A 13,158-nucleotide genomic window follows, 5' to 3' on the forward strand; every position below is an offset into this window, starting at 1 on the left:
AAATTAAAAAATCTATATTATGCAAAACACTAAAATTTTATATACTTATTTAATAATAATCGGATTATAACTTGTTGATTATAATTTGTTAAAACTTGGTTGTTTTTAAAATATTAATGAAGATATGTATTTTAAATTTTAATTTTAGGTTTTTGATTATTTTATATTTTTTATTTATGTGAGATCGTCAATTCAACTGTGACTCATCGATTGAATCAATGAACCAGTGAACTAATATAAGTATATATGTTATAAAAAATATTTCCTTTTTAAGCGTAAGAATATTGGTATTGGTATGATGTAAATAGTTGGAATAACAAAGTTAAAATTTTATGATATATGAATGAGGTATCATAAAATTTATACTAAGACTATAACCACAATTTTATTTTAAGCATTGTCTAGTGTACTAATAAAAAAAAGTATTTATTACTTTTACATTGTTTAAATATCTAATGATATGTGTATGTATGATTTTTTTAAGTTGTTGAAACAAAAAGATAAAATCACTTTCAAACTTTGAGGATTAATCAATTAATTATCCAACATCCTCTTTACTTTGTTTTGATTTTAGTAGTTATTAGTTTTTATTTGATGTTATATTTAGTTAGTTTATTACAATTCTGGATATTGATGGAGTCTTTTATTACATTATTCTGACAACTATGAATATATATGTTATAGAAAATATTTTTCTTTTTAAATGTGAGAACATTAGTATTGGTAAGATGTGAATAATTGGAATAACAAAGTTGAATTTTTATGATATATGAATGAGGTATCATATAATTTATACTAAGACTACAACCACAATTTTATTTTGAACATTCTCTTGTGTACTAATAAAAAAAGTATTTATTACTTTTACATTATTTAAATATCTAATCATATGTGTATGTGTATTTTTTTTTTAAGGTGTTGGAGCAAAAAGATAAAATCACTTTTAAACTTTGAGGATTAATCAATTAATTATCCAATATTCTCTTTACTTTGTTTTGATAGATTTAAGTAGTTATTAGTTTTTATTTGATATTATGTTTAGTTGGTTTATTACAATTCTGAATATTGATGCAGTCTTTTATTTAGATATGTTATATATTTTAGAAGTAGTCAAGTGAAAATATATTTATATATATTATTTTTTTAATCAATGATAGTTATTTATCGATAATTTTTTATAGTGTCTAAATTTTTTATCAATATTGTCTTTGAATTTTTTATTTTATATTTTATAATTTTAAAAATCTATTCCTTAAATTTAATATTATATATTGATATTACTTATTTATTTATTAAAAAAATCACTTATTAACAAGTTGGTCAAGACAGATTTACTCATTAAAAAGCGTATACTAAATTATAAGCTAAATTTAGACCAATATATTCTATTACAGATTTGGCTTGTTAAAGATAAAGTTTGACTTGACCTAATCTATTTTTTTATTTGTGGAAATTGTGGTGACGTCTTTTAGGATCACTATTGTAATTAGTCCAGCTATACATCCAAATATTTTTGGCAACCAAGTCCAATTAAGTTGGCTCAAACTCAACAAAAACAACTTTCATTATACCAACATGTACACACGTGCGTTTCAATAACGTAACACATATCCTTTTTTCGTCTTTGTCTTCGCGTTCTTCCTCCTTCTTCTTCTTCGCTCTCCTCCTTTTTCGTTTTCGCATTCCTTCTTCTTCTTTGCGTTCTTCCTTCTTTTTCTTCGCCTTCCTCCTTCTTCTTCTTTGCATTTCTTCTTCTTCTTCTTCGCGTGTTTTGTCTCAATCGTCATTCTTTTATTGCTACTGTTGTTGCTGCATTTTTTTTCTCTTTTTAATTGAGGTTCATTTGGATCCAGAAATGAATTGTATGTATTTTTATTGATGATTGAGTCTTTTTGACTACTTGTTCAAAACTGAAATAATTTCGGTTCATTTGTGTGTTAATTGAGGTTCACCTGATGCTGCTGATAAGTATTGACTAAATTTTTTATTCCTTAAGTAATGTTAGTTCATTTCTTAGTTTAATTGAGGTTCATTTTGATCTAAGAATGAATTGGATGTATTTTTGTTGACGATCGAGTCTTTTTGACTGCTTGTTCAAAACTAAACTAATTTCGCTTCATTTGTGAATTAATTGAGGTTTACTTGATCCTACTGTTAAGTATTGACCAAGTTTTTTATCCATTAAGTAATTTCGGTTCATTTCTTAGTTTATTTGAGGTTCATTTGGATCTAGAAATGAATTCAATGTGTTTTTATTGATGATTGGGTCTTTTTAACTGCTTGTTCAAAACTGAACTAATTGAATGAAATAGAGTGAAATCTAATGCAATTGAATAAAATGATAATGAATAATTTCATTTTTCTTTGCTGCAAAATTTGGTCAATACTTATCAACAGCATCAAGTGAATCTCAATTAAGCACACGAATCAAAATTAGTTCAGATTTGAACACAGTTAAAAAAGACTTAATCATTAACAAAAACACGTCGAATTCATTTTTGAATTCAAATGAACTTCAATTAAACTAAGAAATAAACTGAAATTATTTAAAGAATAAAAAATTTGATCAATACTTATCAGTAACATCAAGTGAATCTCAATTAACACATAAATGAACCGAAATAAACTAAGAGATGAACCAAAATTATTTAATAATGGCATCTGAGAAAATCAGAATTAGTAAAGATGTTAGCAAAATATTGGTGTTTTTAGTGATGACAATAACGAAAAAAAAAAAAAAGAAGAATACGCAATATTGGCGGAGAAGAAGGAGAAGGAGAAGGAAAAGGAGAAAAAGAAGGAAAGAAGAAGAACATACGTGCGCGAATTTAGAAGAAGAAAAACTTGCGTGCGCAAATTTAGAAGAAGAAGGAGGAGAAAGAAAGGGAGAAGGAGAAGGAGAAGGAGAAGGAGAAAGAAGCGCATGATTTACAAAGTTGTTATAATAACTTAGTTAAATTTAATTAAGTATTTTGTTTGGATGTACAACTTTATTCTATTATAATTTCATGGTAGTTTTCTAACTAAATTTGGGTAATTGGTCGATCACTAAAGCACAACTTTAATTTTTTTTTTTTTTGGCTTTTCATTACTTTCCACCAAAAATATAATAATATTCAATTAAAAACAAACTCTATAACAATGATGGACTTTTGTTAGAGCAGCTTGCGAAACTCTCATTCATCTTTTGCCGACTATATTAACCAATGGTTGGAATGTGAATCATACTCATGGGTGGAAAGATAATAGTTGTACAAATGGAATAGCTAAATTTAGGCACCACTAGATTTTTTATTTAGTTATTTATAATTATTTTATAATATTATTTCACTTTTATTTTCTGTTAATATTAGAGATGTAATTTATGTGTAATTTATTTCTTTGGATTTTTGCCATGTTTGCTAATAAAAAAAAGAATATTCATGCTTAAATTTAAAAGAGACCATTTTTATTTCTTATTTTACATGCAAAAATTTTTGACAAGGAAAGTTTACCGTTAATGAAGTGTTAAATCAAGTGAAAGTCATTGACATAGTTTATAAAGTGTTTCAAAATTTTGAAATTTAATTTCAGTATTTAAAACAAAAATAATTAAATTAATTTAGATAAAATTCAATTTAATTCCATTGTTTTTTTCAAAAAACAATTCATTTGATTTCGAATTCTATTTTATTTGAAATTCCACTTAAAACTTAAAATATTTAAAATTTCGTTATAATTTAATTATTCCTTTTTAACTTTTTATATTCACTTTCTCTCGACGTCTTCCATCTTTTAATACACATTTTTTCTTTTCTCNTAAACAATCGTACCGTCTTCCTCCAAAATGTTGGATAAAGATAAACACAAACAGTTATCATCGATTTGAGGTTGCTAAGCTTGCGGTGGCATCTTTTGGGACCACCATTAATTTCATAGCAGCTTTCAGAGTAAATTTAAGTCATCGGTCAATCAAAGCAAGATTTTAAGAATTTTTTGGCTTTTCATTACTTTCCAGTTTCCACCGAAAATATAATAATATTCAATTAAAAACAGATTCTAGAACAGTATTGAACTTTTGTCGGAGCTGTTTGCAAAATTCTCATTTATCTTTTGGAATGTGAAGCATACTCGTGCCTATGAGAGATAATAACTACGCGAATGAGTTATAACTCCAGCACCCTACCACGATTTATTTGTCAGCTATAATCCCCAACATTCTGCCATGATTTATGTTTGAATATCACACCTAAGACTTAACCATGAGTTACCCAAAACTCTTAACGTTACACACAAAAACATACAAAAACCTCCATTTTCACCATATTTAAGCATTCAGTGATAAGGTTGGAGAGAAAGAGAGCCCGCAGCGATTAGAAAGAGGCATTGAGTGACCGCATCTGGCATACAGCAGGGGGAGAATGGGCATTAAGAATATCAAATTAAATAAAAATAATTCAAGAATATACCGTAAAAATATACAAAGTCAAATAAAAAATAACAAATTTTTTTTATAAAAAATTTGTATAAATAAAAATAATAGAAATAAAAAGGTCTTCCTAATTACTGTCTCACAAAATCGTTAACGACATGCTGAAATGGACTAATGACTACTACATTATACATTCTAGCGACTATTTGATGTGACAATTAAAATTTTTTTACCTTATTTTTTATTTTCAACTAAACACTTAAAACCCTAATATGAGTCACGGATACCTAAGTTAAAAAATTAAACTAAGTAAATTGAAACTTTAAAAATCAGATTAAAGCTCGAATATAACTTCAAAACAGAACTTTAACTTATGTAGTGATTAATTTAAATGAAAATCAAATAAATCAAAATTCAACATAATTTTTGTCAATGTTTTTAAATTCGAAATTTCTATACCAAAATTAACTAAGATTTTTCTTTAAATTAAAAATTTAATGAAATAGTGACTTTAATTATCTTAACCAATGTCCTAATTAATTGCTTTTATGTCTTAAAAAAACCGTATATGAGAAGAAAATAATTAATTTGTCTACTTTAATAAATAGTTATTTTACTAAAATGAGAAACTATTTTTTAAAAATTTTTTATGAAAACATCTTTAAAAAAAGACGTTTTAGGCATGTTTATCTGAATGGCCTCCAATTAATATTTAATAAATACTGTATATGAGTTTCCGACTTTCCGTCGTACTACGATAATACAAACTATTTTCCGTACATTTTCAAGTTTCAACTACAAAAGGAGTTTCATGAGTGGCGTGTTGGTTTGGACCCTTTAGCCCCACGGCCCCACCCTCCTCCATTCAGTTTGAAACTTGCATAAGGACTTAGTTTGATTATGAGGAAACAAGTTATAGTTTAAATGATATAATTTTTTCGTTTTACTCCTAAAAATTTTGAGTTTAAATTTTACTCCTACTTTAAAAAAAAAAATTACGAAAAGAGAGAAGAAAAAAATAATTTAAAAAAAAAAATTGGCAAACCATTTTGCAGGATAGCATCATCAGCAGCAATGAATGCAGCATCAAAATTCGAAACCAGAAAGGCAGAGTTGGTGTTGGATGATGATTATGATTCCATGACTTCTCCGAGCCTATATAAACCGCCGAATCTTAATCACTTTCCGAAACATCATTCGCTTCATCCTCACCACACTCCAAACCCTCTACCTCTTCGTCACCATGTCCAAACCTTCTTCCTCTGATCCTCTCCAACCACCACTCTTCGATCCCAAGCAACCTTCAGTACCAATTTCATACCCAATCAAAACCCTAGAGGATCTCAAAACTCGCACCTACTTCAATTCCTTTCACTATCCTTTTAACATTGCTTTGCTTCCAATGTCAAATCAAGCCGCTTCATCATCATCATCATCATCATCATCATCATTGCCTAATAGGAGAAGATTGTTGGTGTGTCATGACATGGCAGGTGGGTACCTATGATCCACCCCAGAGAAGTTCATTTCTTTTATATATACTTGCATGAGTTTAATTTTGATTTCTGTCGTCAAATCACATCCGTTATTTTGGGTAAATGTAAAAATTAATTGTTTTTGCTTACGTGATGTTACATATTGGGTGTATGTGTAAAATTGTTTTAAACCTGAGGGTGCATCATAATTAAATTTATACTTGCATATGTCACCAAAAAAAAAAAAATTTATACTTGCATATGGGTATTTGGTTCTTAACTTTGTGACCAAGTATATGTGTATCGTACTTAATACTTGTATAGTTGTATGAAATACTTGGATTTTTGTATTGGTGTAATGTAGGTGGGTACTTAGATGACAAGTGGGTTCAAGGGGGGACCAACCCTGATGCTTATGCAATTTGGCATTGGCATTTGATCGATGTTTTTGTCTACTTTTCACACAATTTGGTTACTATTCCTCCTCCTTGTTGGACTAACACTGCTCATCGCCACGGAGTTAAGGTACTTATACAATTTTGATTCAGTGTAGCTAGTTGAATAAAGCTCTAACATCATAGGTCAAGTTTATTTAGATTGTATATGATGTTCCACCTTCACTAGCCACTTATGGCTGATATTGATTTTGGAATGTGGAGTGATGGTATTTGAGAATTTAAAAGTAGGTGTCATTTGGTCACCCCCATACGATTCAAAGGTGAAAAGTAAAAGTGAGTGTTGAAGTGGGTGTTAGAATGGAGTCTGATAATATGGATGTTAAACAAAAATCTCTTCTTGCTTTTGTGCTTACTTTTGAATTTGGTGAAATGGGGTGATTTTATTTTATTTTATTTGGATTTTAAATGTGTATTTGGATTAACTTTGCAAGATCTGTAATTGCTGAATTTGGTTGAAATGAGTCACACACAGATGTTTACTGGCATTACTAATTGCTCATGCTTGAATCAGAAGAAAAATAGATTATTCCATTGCAAAAGTTCTGAGATGACTTATTGCATCAATTTTTTTTGAACTTTCTTGGTTCTACTTTTTCCTCTAATACTTTAGGTGCTGGGTACTTTCATCACCGAATGGGATGAGGGAAGAGCTGCCTGTGATGTGCTGCTTTCAACAAAGGAGTCTGCTCAAATGTATGCAGAACGTCTGGTGGAGCTTGCTGTTACTTTAGGCTTCGATGGCTGGCTAGTAAATTCTTTATCTCCATCTGTGCTTTTAGAGTTTATATTGATGTCCATTTGAATTTTATTATCTAATTAATTTGATATATTAGTGAACTTTGTAAATAGAGATGGAAATGAATTTCAGATAAAATAATAGGAGATATTATCTTACTATAATGGATCCTTAACTTTGATATTTTAATGGAAGTTTGTAAAACCTGGAATTCATGGAAGAGAAATGGATCGATGCTACTTTGGAATGGCTTCTTAGATGCGGATATCTAGTCTTTTGCATACATACACAGTGTCACACCCATGCTGAACAAATGCATAATTACTTTCCAATACTTCACAGAATTGCATATTTTGTAGTCCAGTCAATGATTCGTCAATTGCAGATAAATATGGAGGTAAATTTGGACCGAGGACAAATTCCTAACTTAAAAGAGTTTGTAGATCATTTATCGTCATTGATGCATTCATCTGTTCCTGGATCGTTAGTGCTTTGGTAAGTAGAGGAAGATACATCAGCAACATTCTATTGTGGTGGACGGTGACGAGGTTTGACTTCGATGTGTTTTCTTGATATTGTAGGTATGACAGCATTACAGTTGATGGTGATCTGAATTGGCAAGACCAACTAAACTATTACAATAAGCCTTTCTTTGACATATGTGATGGGATATTTGTTAACTATACGTGGAAGGTATTGCTTTTCTTCTTGTCTCCTACTTCTGCAACTCCTGTGTTTGATCAGTCACCAGTTGCCTTAATTAACTTTATGATGCACCATGTAGGAAAACTATCCAAGCCTCTCTGCTGCCGTTGCAGGTGATCGGAGGTTTGACGTGTACATGGGAATAGATGTATTTGGAAGGAACACATATGGTGGTGGACAGTGGAATGTAAGTGTTCTGTGGTATTCACCTATTTTTGTAATATAACAATATAATCTATGTTTGTTACCTCAATTTCAAACTTGTATTGAAATCAATTTTGACTGTCCTGAGTGGAACATAAGATAGGAGCTGAATTTTATAGCCTGTTTGACTTTACATAGGTGGTATCCTGTCCCTTTTAGGGTCTTTTTTCAATATGTTTCATTTCTGACTAGATTGCACCCTAGGAATTAGGATGAAAATAAGGGGGAAAAAGGAAGCTGCATGAACAGTATACAGCGAATATAGTACTAATATTAATTTTAAGCAAACTAATTATCACTCATTTGGGTTGCTTGGCTATGAAATACATCTTGTATCTTCGCATTCAAGTTAATTATAGGGTTAATTGTTGTGCTTATTTATGGTTCATCAAGCATTCTACCCTTCTCAATGTTTTCACCATCATAATACCTTGATTTTTGTCTTGGTGTAATGAAGACGCTATTGTTGACATTCTTTTAATGTTATGACTACCTTCAGATTAGTTGTTTAGTGCATTTCTTTGACAGTGAAGCGGTCAACTTCCCTGACTAAACATCCTTTACCAAAAATAAAATTATCAGCTACTCCTATTTCATAATTCATGGTGCAATTATGAATAATACACACAGATGTTGAAGTTTTAGTCAGACATAAACATCTTAGTGTTGAGATGCAGAATAGTTTTTGACAAGTTCGGTTTATGGTTTGTAAAGTGTATGGGGCCCTCAGGGATGTCTCTCAGTGATTTTCTTGGTCTTATTTCCACTGCATTCATTACAATTAGTTATGAATGTTTCAGGTAAATGTTGCTCTCGACGTACTAAGAAAGGATGATGTATCTGCTGCTATATTTGCTCCTGGATGGGTCTATGAAACAAAGCAACCACCAGATTTTGAGACTGCTAATAACAGGTAACTACGTTGCATATGCGTGTTCCAATACCTTAATAATTACTGTAATTTTGGTGTTTGCAAGTTTAATATAATATCACAAGGTTGACCAAGTTGATTCATGATAATGCAATAATGCATAGAGAAAAATCGAATGCCAGATTTGACCAACATTGTACATGTAAATGAACCTAAAATTGAAGATGGAATAGAGGGCTATAGGTGAGAGAAGAGAGTAACGAATGCGTTTCATCTCTGCAATTCGAAGCATCTAAATCTGGTAATCTTTCTGAAGAAAGTATCATGGATAATTGGATATAGAGTGTGCTTGCCCCAGAAACTGCTCTCACGGACTCCCTGTCTTTCACAATGATAGTCCCTTGAGTTTGAAGATTGTTAGTGTTTTATGTGTGGGATTCTTGTGAAGTTTTGGTACTTTAGTACTTTTATTTTAATTGTGTATCGTGGCATTATGTCAGGTGATTCTATGGTCTCTGTTTATTTGATCAGAAACTAGAATGGGAAGGAACTTCAATGGTTTATCCCAATTTCTTGGTGCATCTGCTCTTTTTCTGGGGTCTGGTGATTTTCTCCATTTAAAGTTGCAGAAATTTAATTTTACAATATCAATGCAAGTGGAAAATTTTAGCTAAGTTACTATTTTTATCGTGCATCTTTCTGTCCCAGAATTTTTTTCTGACTTCTACCTTTTTCAATTGTGTGTGGATAATGGTAGTGTTAAACAATCAGGTTTTTTTCTTAGCTATTATATTTTAATCGTGAAGGATCAAACCTTAAATGTCTTACTCACAAGCACTAGCATTATTACCATGCATTTTATGTTGCAGTTGGTGGGATCTTGTGGAAAAGTCATGGGGAGTATTGCGTAAGTATCCTGGAGTATTACCGTTCTACACAAATTTTGATCAGGTTAAGATAATTACAAATTTGCCCCCTTTATATTACTTCTCTTTTCACACATTTTTCCCCCCACATTTTATTCAATGAGTTTCATTTTTTTAATTTGATAATGATACTAAGATAGTCTGTGAATGCTCTGAGACAGTTGATGAGTGGGCAGAAAAAATTTATATCCTCAAAGAAATGGGAAACAGACTCTCTAGAACTACACCTCCATCAAAAAATAAATAAATACATAAGTAAAAATCTAATGCATGTAACTTCAAAGCATAAACAATGTGCTCCACAATCTTGTACTAAAATTATAAGAATCTCATTTTTGATTTCTTGTACATGTGAGCATTTTTTCTTACTTTCAGGGACGCGGTTATCATTTTTCAATGGACGGAGACCTTATGTCGGATGCTACTTGGTGCAACATTTCTTGCCAAGGCTTTCAGGCATGTCCCCAATAGCCCTTCTTTCTTATTGTTGGCTCGAACCGTATTGATAGTTGGATAAACCTAGAAAAGGGATATAACTGCCTTCTCTTTTGAGTTCTTAGTTTTTCAACTCTAATATTTAAAGTTCTAATTTTAGTAAAATCATAACAATTAAACAAAAATGATATTTTATCAAATATTTTAAATTTGTGGTATCTGTTTAAGAATTCTATTATATATAATCTAACTCATATTATATTTGTGTGCAGCCGCATCTCAATTTTGCTGACTCTACAAATCCTATTCAAGTTTTTACAGAGTAAGTGATAACGTCGATAAAAAAACCGAACAACTCATAAATTAGGTCATTAGGAAACTTGTCTTTAATAGAAATATGATATGGTTTATTATTAATCTTACATCACTAATGTGGCCATTCCTTTGAACATTTTTTCACTTAATGGATGATCTAACTGAAAACCTCAATATTATTATGTATGTTGAATTCCATAACATTAAAATGACAACTAATATAGAATGCCTCCTTGCCTATTCTTCCAGCTTAAGATGACATAGAATTGCTACTTTTCAAATCTACTTCTTACAGCATCTAAATTATTCACTCTTGTTCTTGAAAATTGCAGCCTGAAGGGATCATCTTATAGTGGAGGAGGGAACATTACATTCAAAGGATCTCTTGAAGAGCATGCTCACTTTGAGAAGAAAATCTTTGAAGCGGAGTTTGTTTTGAGCGAGTTGCCTATCCACTTAACTTATTCTGTAAGCTATAACTTCTTTATCATAATTTCTGAGAACACAACACATCAATCTAACATCCTTGAGTTCAAAGAATGCCATCATACTCAGCCTCAAATAGCTGCCAATGCATATTTAATTCAATTCTTAGTAACCAGCACGAAAATTGGTAAACTTCGTAGGACCTTGGTCCCATTACCAAAAGTATCGTATATAGCCCTGGAAAGAATAAATGGTCAAATTAGTTCCTTAAAGATCACTCGTTTTTAAATTGGTCTCCAAAAGATTTATTTTAAACAAATTCGTCCTTCAAAGATTTTAAGTTAGTCATGTTAGTTTTTTTGTCACTTCCATTACTAATAGCGTTAGAACTTGCTGATGTGGAACATGAAGTAATATTACAACACACACCTAATAGTCCTAATTGGTGAGTATGGCGACTAACATGATAAGTTTATAAAATTAGATTAAATCAACCCCAAATTGAGAGATTCTAATGTCTCAAGAGTGATCTAATTTTATAAATTTATTATGTTAATAGTCAAGTGGTATGTCTTGTGGTGTCACTTAACGTACAACATTAGCAAATTTTGACACCATCAACAAAGGAAGTGACAGAAGGACTGACATGATTAACTTAAAATCTTTGAATGATGACTTTGATTTAAAAAATCTTTTGAGGATCAATTTGAAAAATAAGTGATCTTTTAGGGACAAAAATTCTTCTTGGGAGATCCGAGGCCCTAACTCTCATGCAACCATAGCTAGGTTAGGTTAGTCGGGTTTGTAGAAATAAGATTCCCTTATGGCGGTATTGCTGGTTCAATGGAGACACCCCCTCCCTCCCAACCCCCACACAAAAAAAAAAAGAAAAAAAAAGAAGACAAATAGTACAAATAATTTGCATACAACTCGTTATTGATACCTTAATCCTCATCTTTTACATCCAGTTCTTATGCGAAGTCCATGACTAATGCAGGTGAAATCTGATGGCAATTCTTCGCTGGGACTTAAGCTTGCATTCGCTTCCTCCACCAACAAAAGAGAGTATATACTTCTTGCATCGCAACCGTTGAACAATTTCTCTGGAAAATTCAGCAAAGCAATCATTACAAATGGAAATAAAGGATCTTCACCTGGATGGGTTATAAATGAAGGTACAATCGCAATGAACGGATACACACTAGCGGAAATCCATGCAGTGTGCTATAGATGCGATTCTCCATCGAATAAGTTGAGATGGCTATACGGTTCAGATAGCAGCGATAGTTTTTCGGCTTCTACGTCAGATTATTTCGCAAGCCTTGGTCATATCTCAATCCAGACATTAGAATACAAGTCAGATTTTCCTGTGGCTTCTTCGTGGCAAGTCGACGCCAAATACATGAAATGGACGCCAGGTCCTCAGGGCTCAAAGATCCTTAGTCTTCAAATTTCTTGGGAACTGAAAGACGGAAAGAACCATCAATTCAGAAGCTACAATGTTTATTTGGTGAAATCGTCAAAACAAGAAGGTACAAGTTCAAGATTGGAACATGTGAAGGAGTACCTTGGAGTGGCACAAGCAAAATGTTACTATGTTTCTGAGCTTAAAGTTCCTTCTGGAACTTATAGCCTCAAATTTATAATACAAGTGTGTGGTGATGATGGAACATTGCAGGAATTGGACGAGTCTCCATATTATGGATTGGAGGTTGAAGGTCCTCAAATTAGTATTACAATGTAACATTATTTGTACTATAAGGGAATGTATGTTGTATATTAGTATGATGCAGCAGCAAGCAATAAAACTTCCATTTATTATTCAGTTTCTTTTTTATTTTATGGTTTAATCTTAAAGCATCTAAGAATGTCCCTAATCTAAAATTATGGTATTGATTTAAGACAAAAGGTAATGTACTCGAACCCGCAACCTCTTAATTGAGTATGGGGAGTCTATGCCATTTGAGCTATTACTCATTGGCAAAATTTTGGAAAGATAGGAGACTCAAACCCGTAACCTCTTAATTGAGTATAGGGAGATTATGTCATTTGAGTTATAACTCATTATAAGAGTTTAATTCATACATGATATTTTATATTTAAATAAAATATGTAAGAGTATCTATTTACATGTACAATTAGATTTATTATGCGATAATAATAAAAAAAGTAATAATTTAATCTTTTTGAAGGGGA

At 31.3% G+C, this 13,158-nt stretch overlaps 1 protein-coding gene across 2 annotated transcripts; it reads left to right on the plus strand.

Annotated features, from left to right (window-relative positions):
- LOC107623131 (cytosolic endo-beta-N-acetylglucosaminidase 1) lies at positions 5,625–12,786 on the plus strand. Of its 2 annotated transcripts, XM_016325288.2 has the most exons (12): positions 5,625–5,904; positions 6,251–6,411; positions 6,955–7,092; positions 7,466–7,575; positions 7,662–7,773; positions 7,865–7,972; positions 8,790–8,902; positions 9,730–9,811; positions 10,162–10,242; positions 10,494–10,543; positions 10,869–11,004; positions 11,960–12,783. In XM_016325288.2, exons 1-12 carry the CDS (start codon positions 5,655–5,657, stop codon positions 12,704–12,706), a joined length of 2,088 nt encoding a protein of 695 aa, XP_016180774.1. In that variant the 5' UTR covers positions 5,625–5,654; the 3' UTR covers positions 12,707–12,783. The 2 variants fall into 2 exon arrangements, with proteins under 2 accessions (XP_016180774.1, XP_020970624.1); XM_021114965.1 differs by lacking the exon at positions 6,251–6,411 and having other exon boundaries at positions 5,750–5,904; positions 11,960–12,786.

Source organism: Arachis ipaensis, chromosome B10 (genome assembly GCF_000816755.2).
Source record: "Arachis ipaensis cultivar K30076 chromosome B10, Araip1.1, whole genome shotgun sequence".
Classification (NCBI taxonomy): domain Eukaryota; kingdom Viridiplantae; phylum Streptophyta; class Magnoliopsida; order Fabales; family Fabaceae; genus Arachis; species Arachis ipaensis.

Coding starts and splice junctions, on each gene's coding strand:
- LOC107623131 (XM_016325288.2), top strand. CDS start 5,655: ATGTCCAAACCTTCTTCCTCTGATCCTCTCCAACCACCACTCTTCGAT. Junction 6,412..6,954: donor CTCATCGCCACGGAGTTAAG/GTACTTATACAA, acceptor CTAATACTTTAG/GTGCTGGGTACTTTCATCAC. Junction 7,576..7,661: donor CCTGGATCGTTAGTGCTTTG/GTAAGTAGAGGA, acceptor TTGATATTGTAG/GTATGACAGCATTACAGTTG.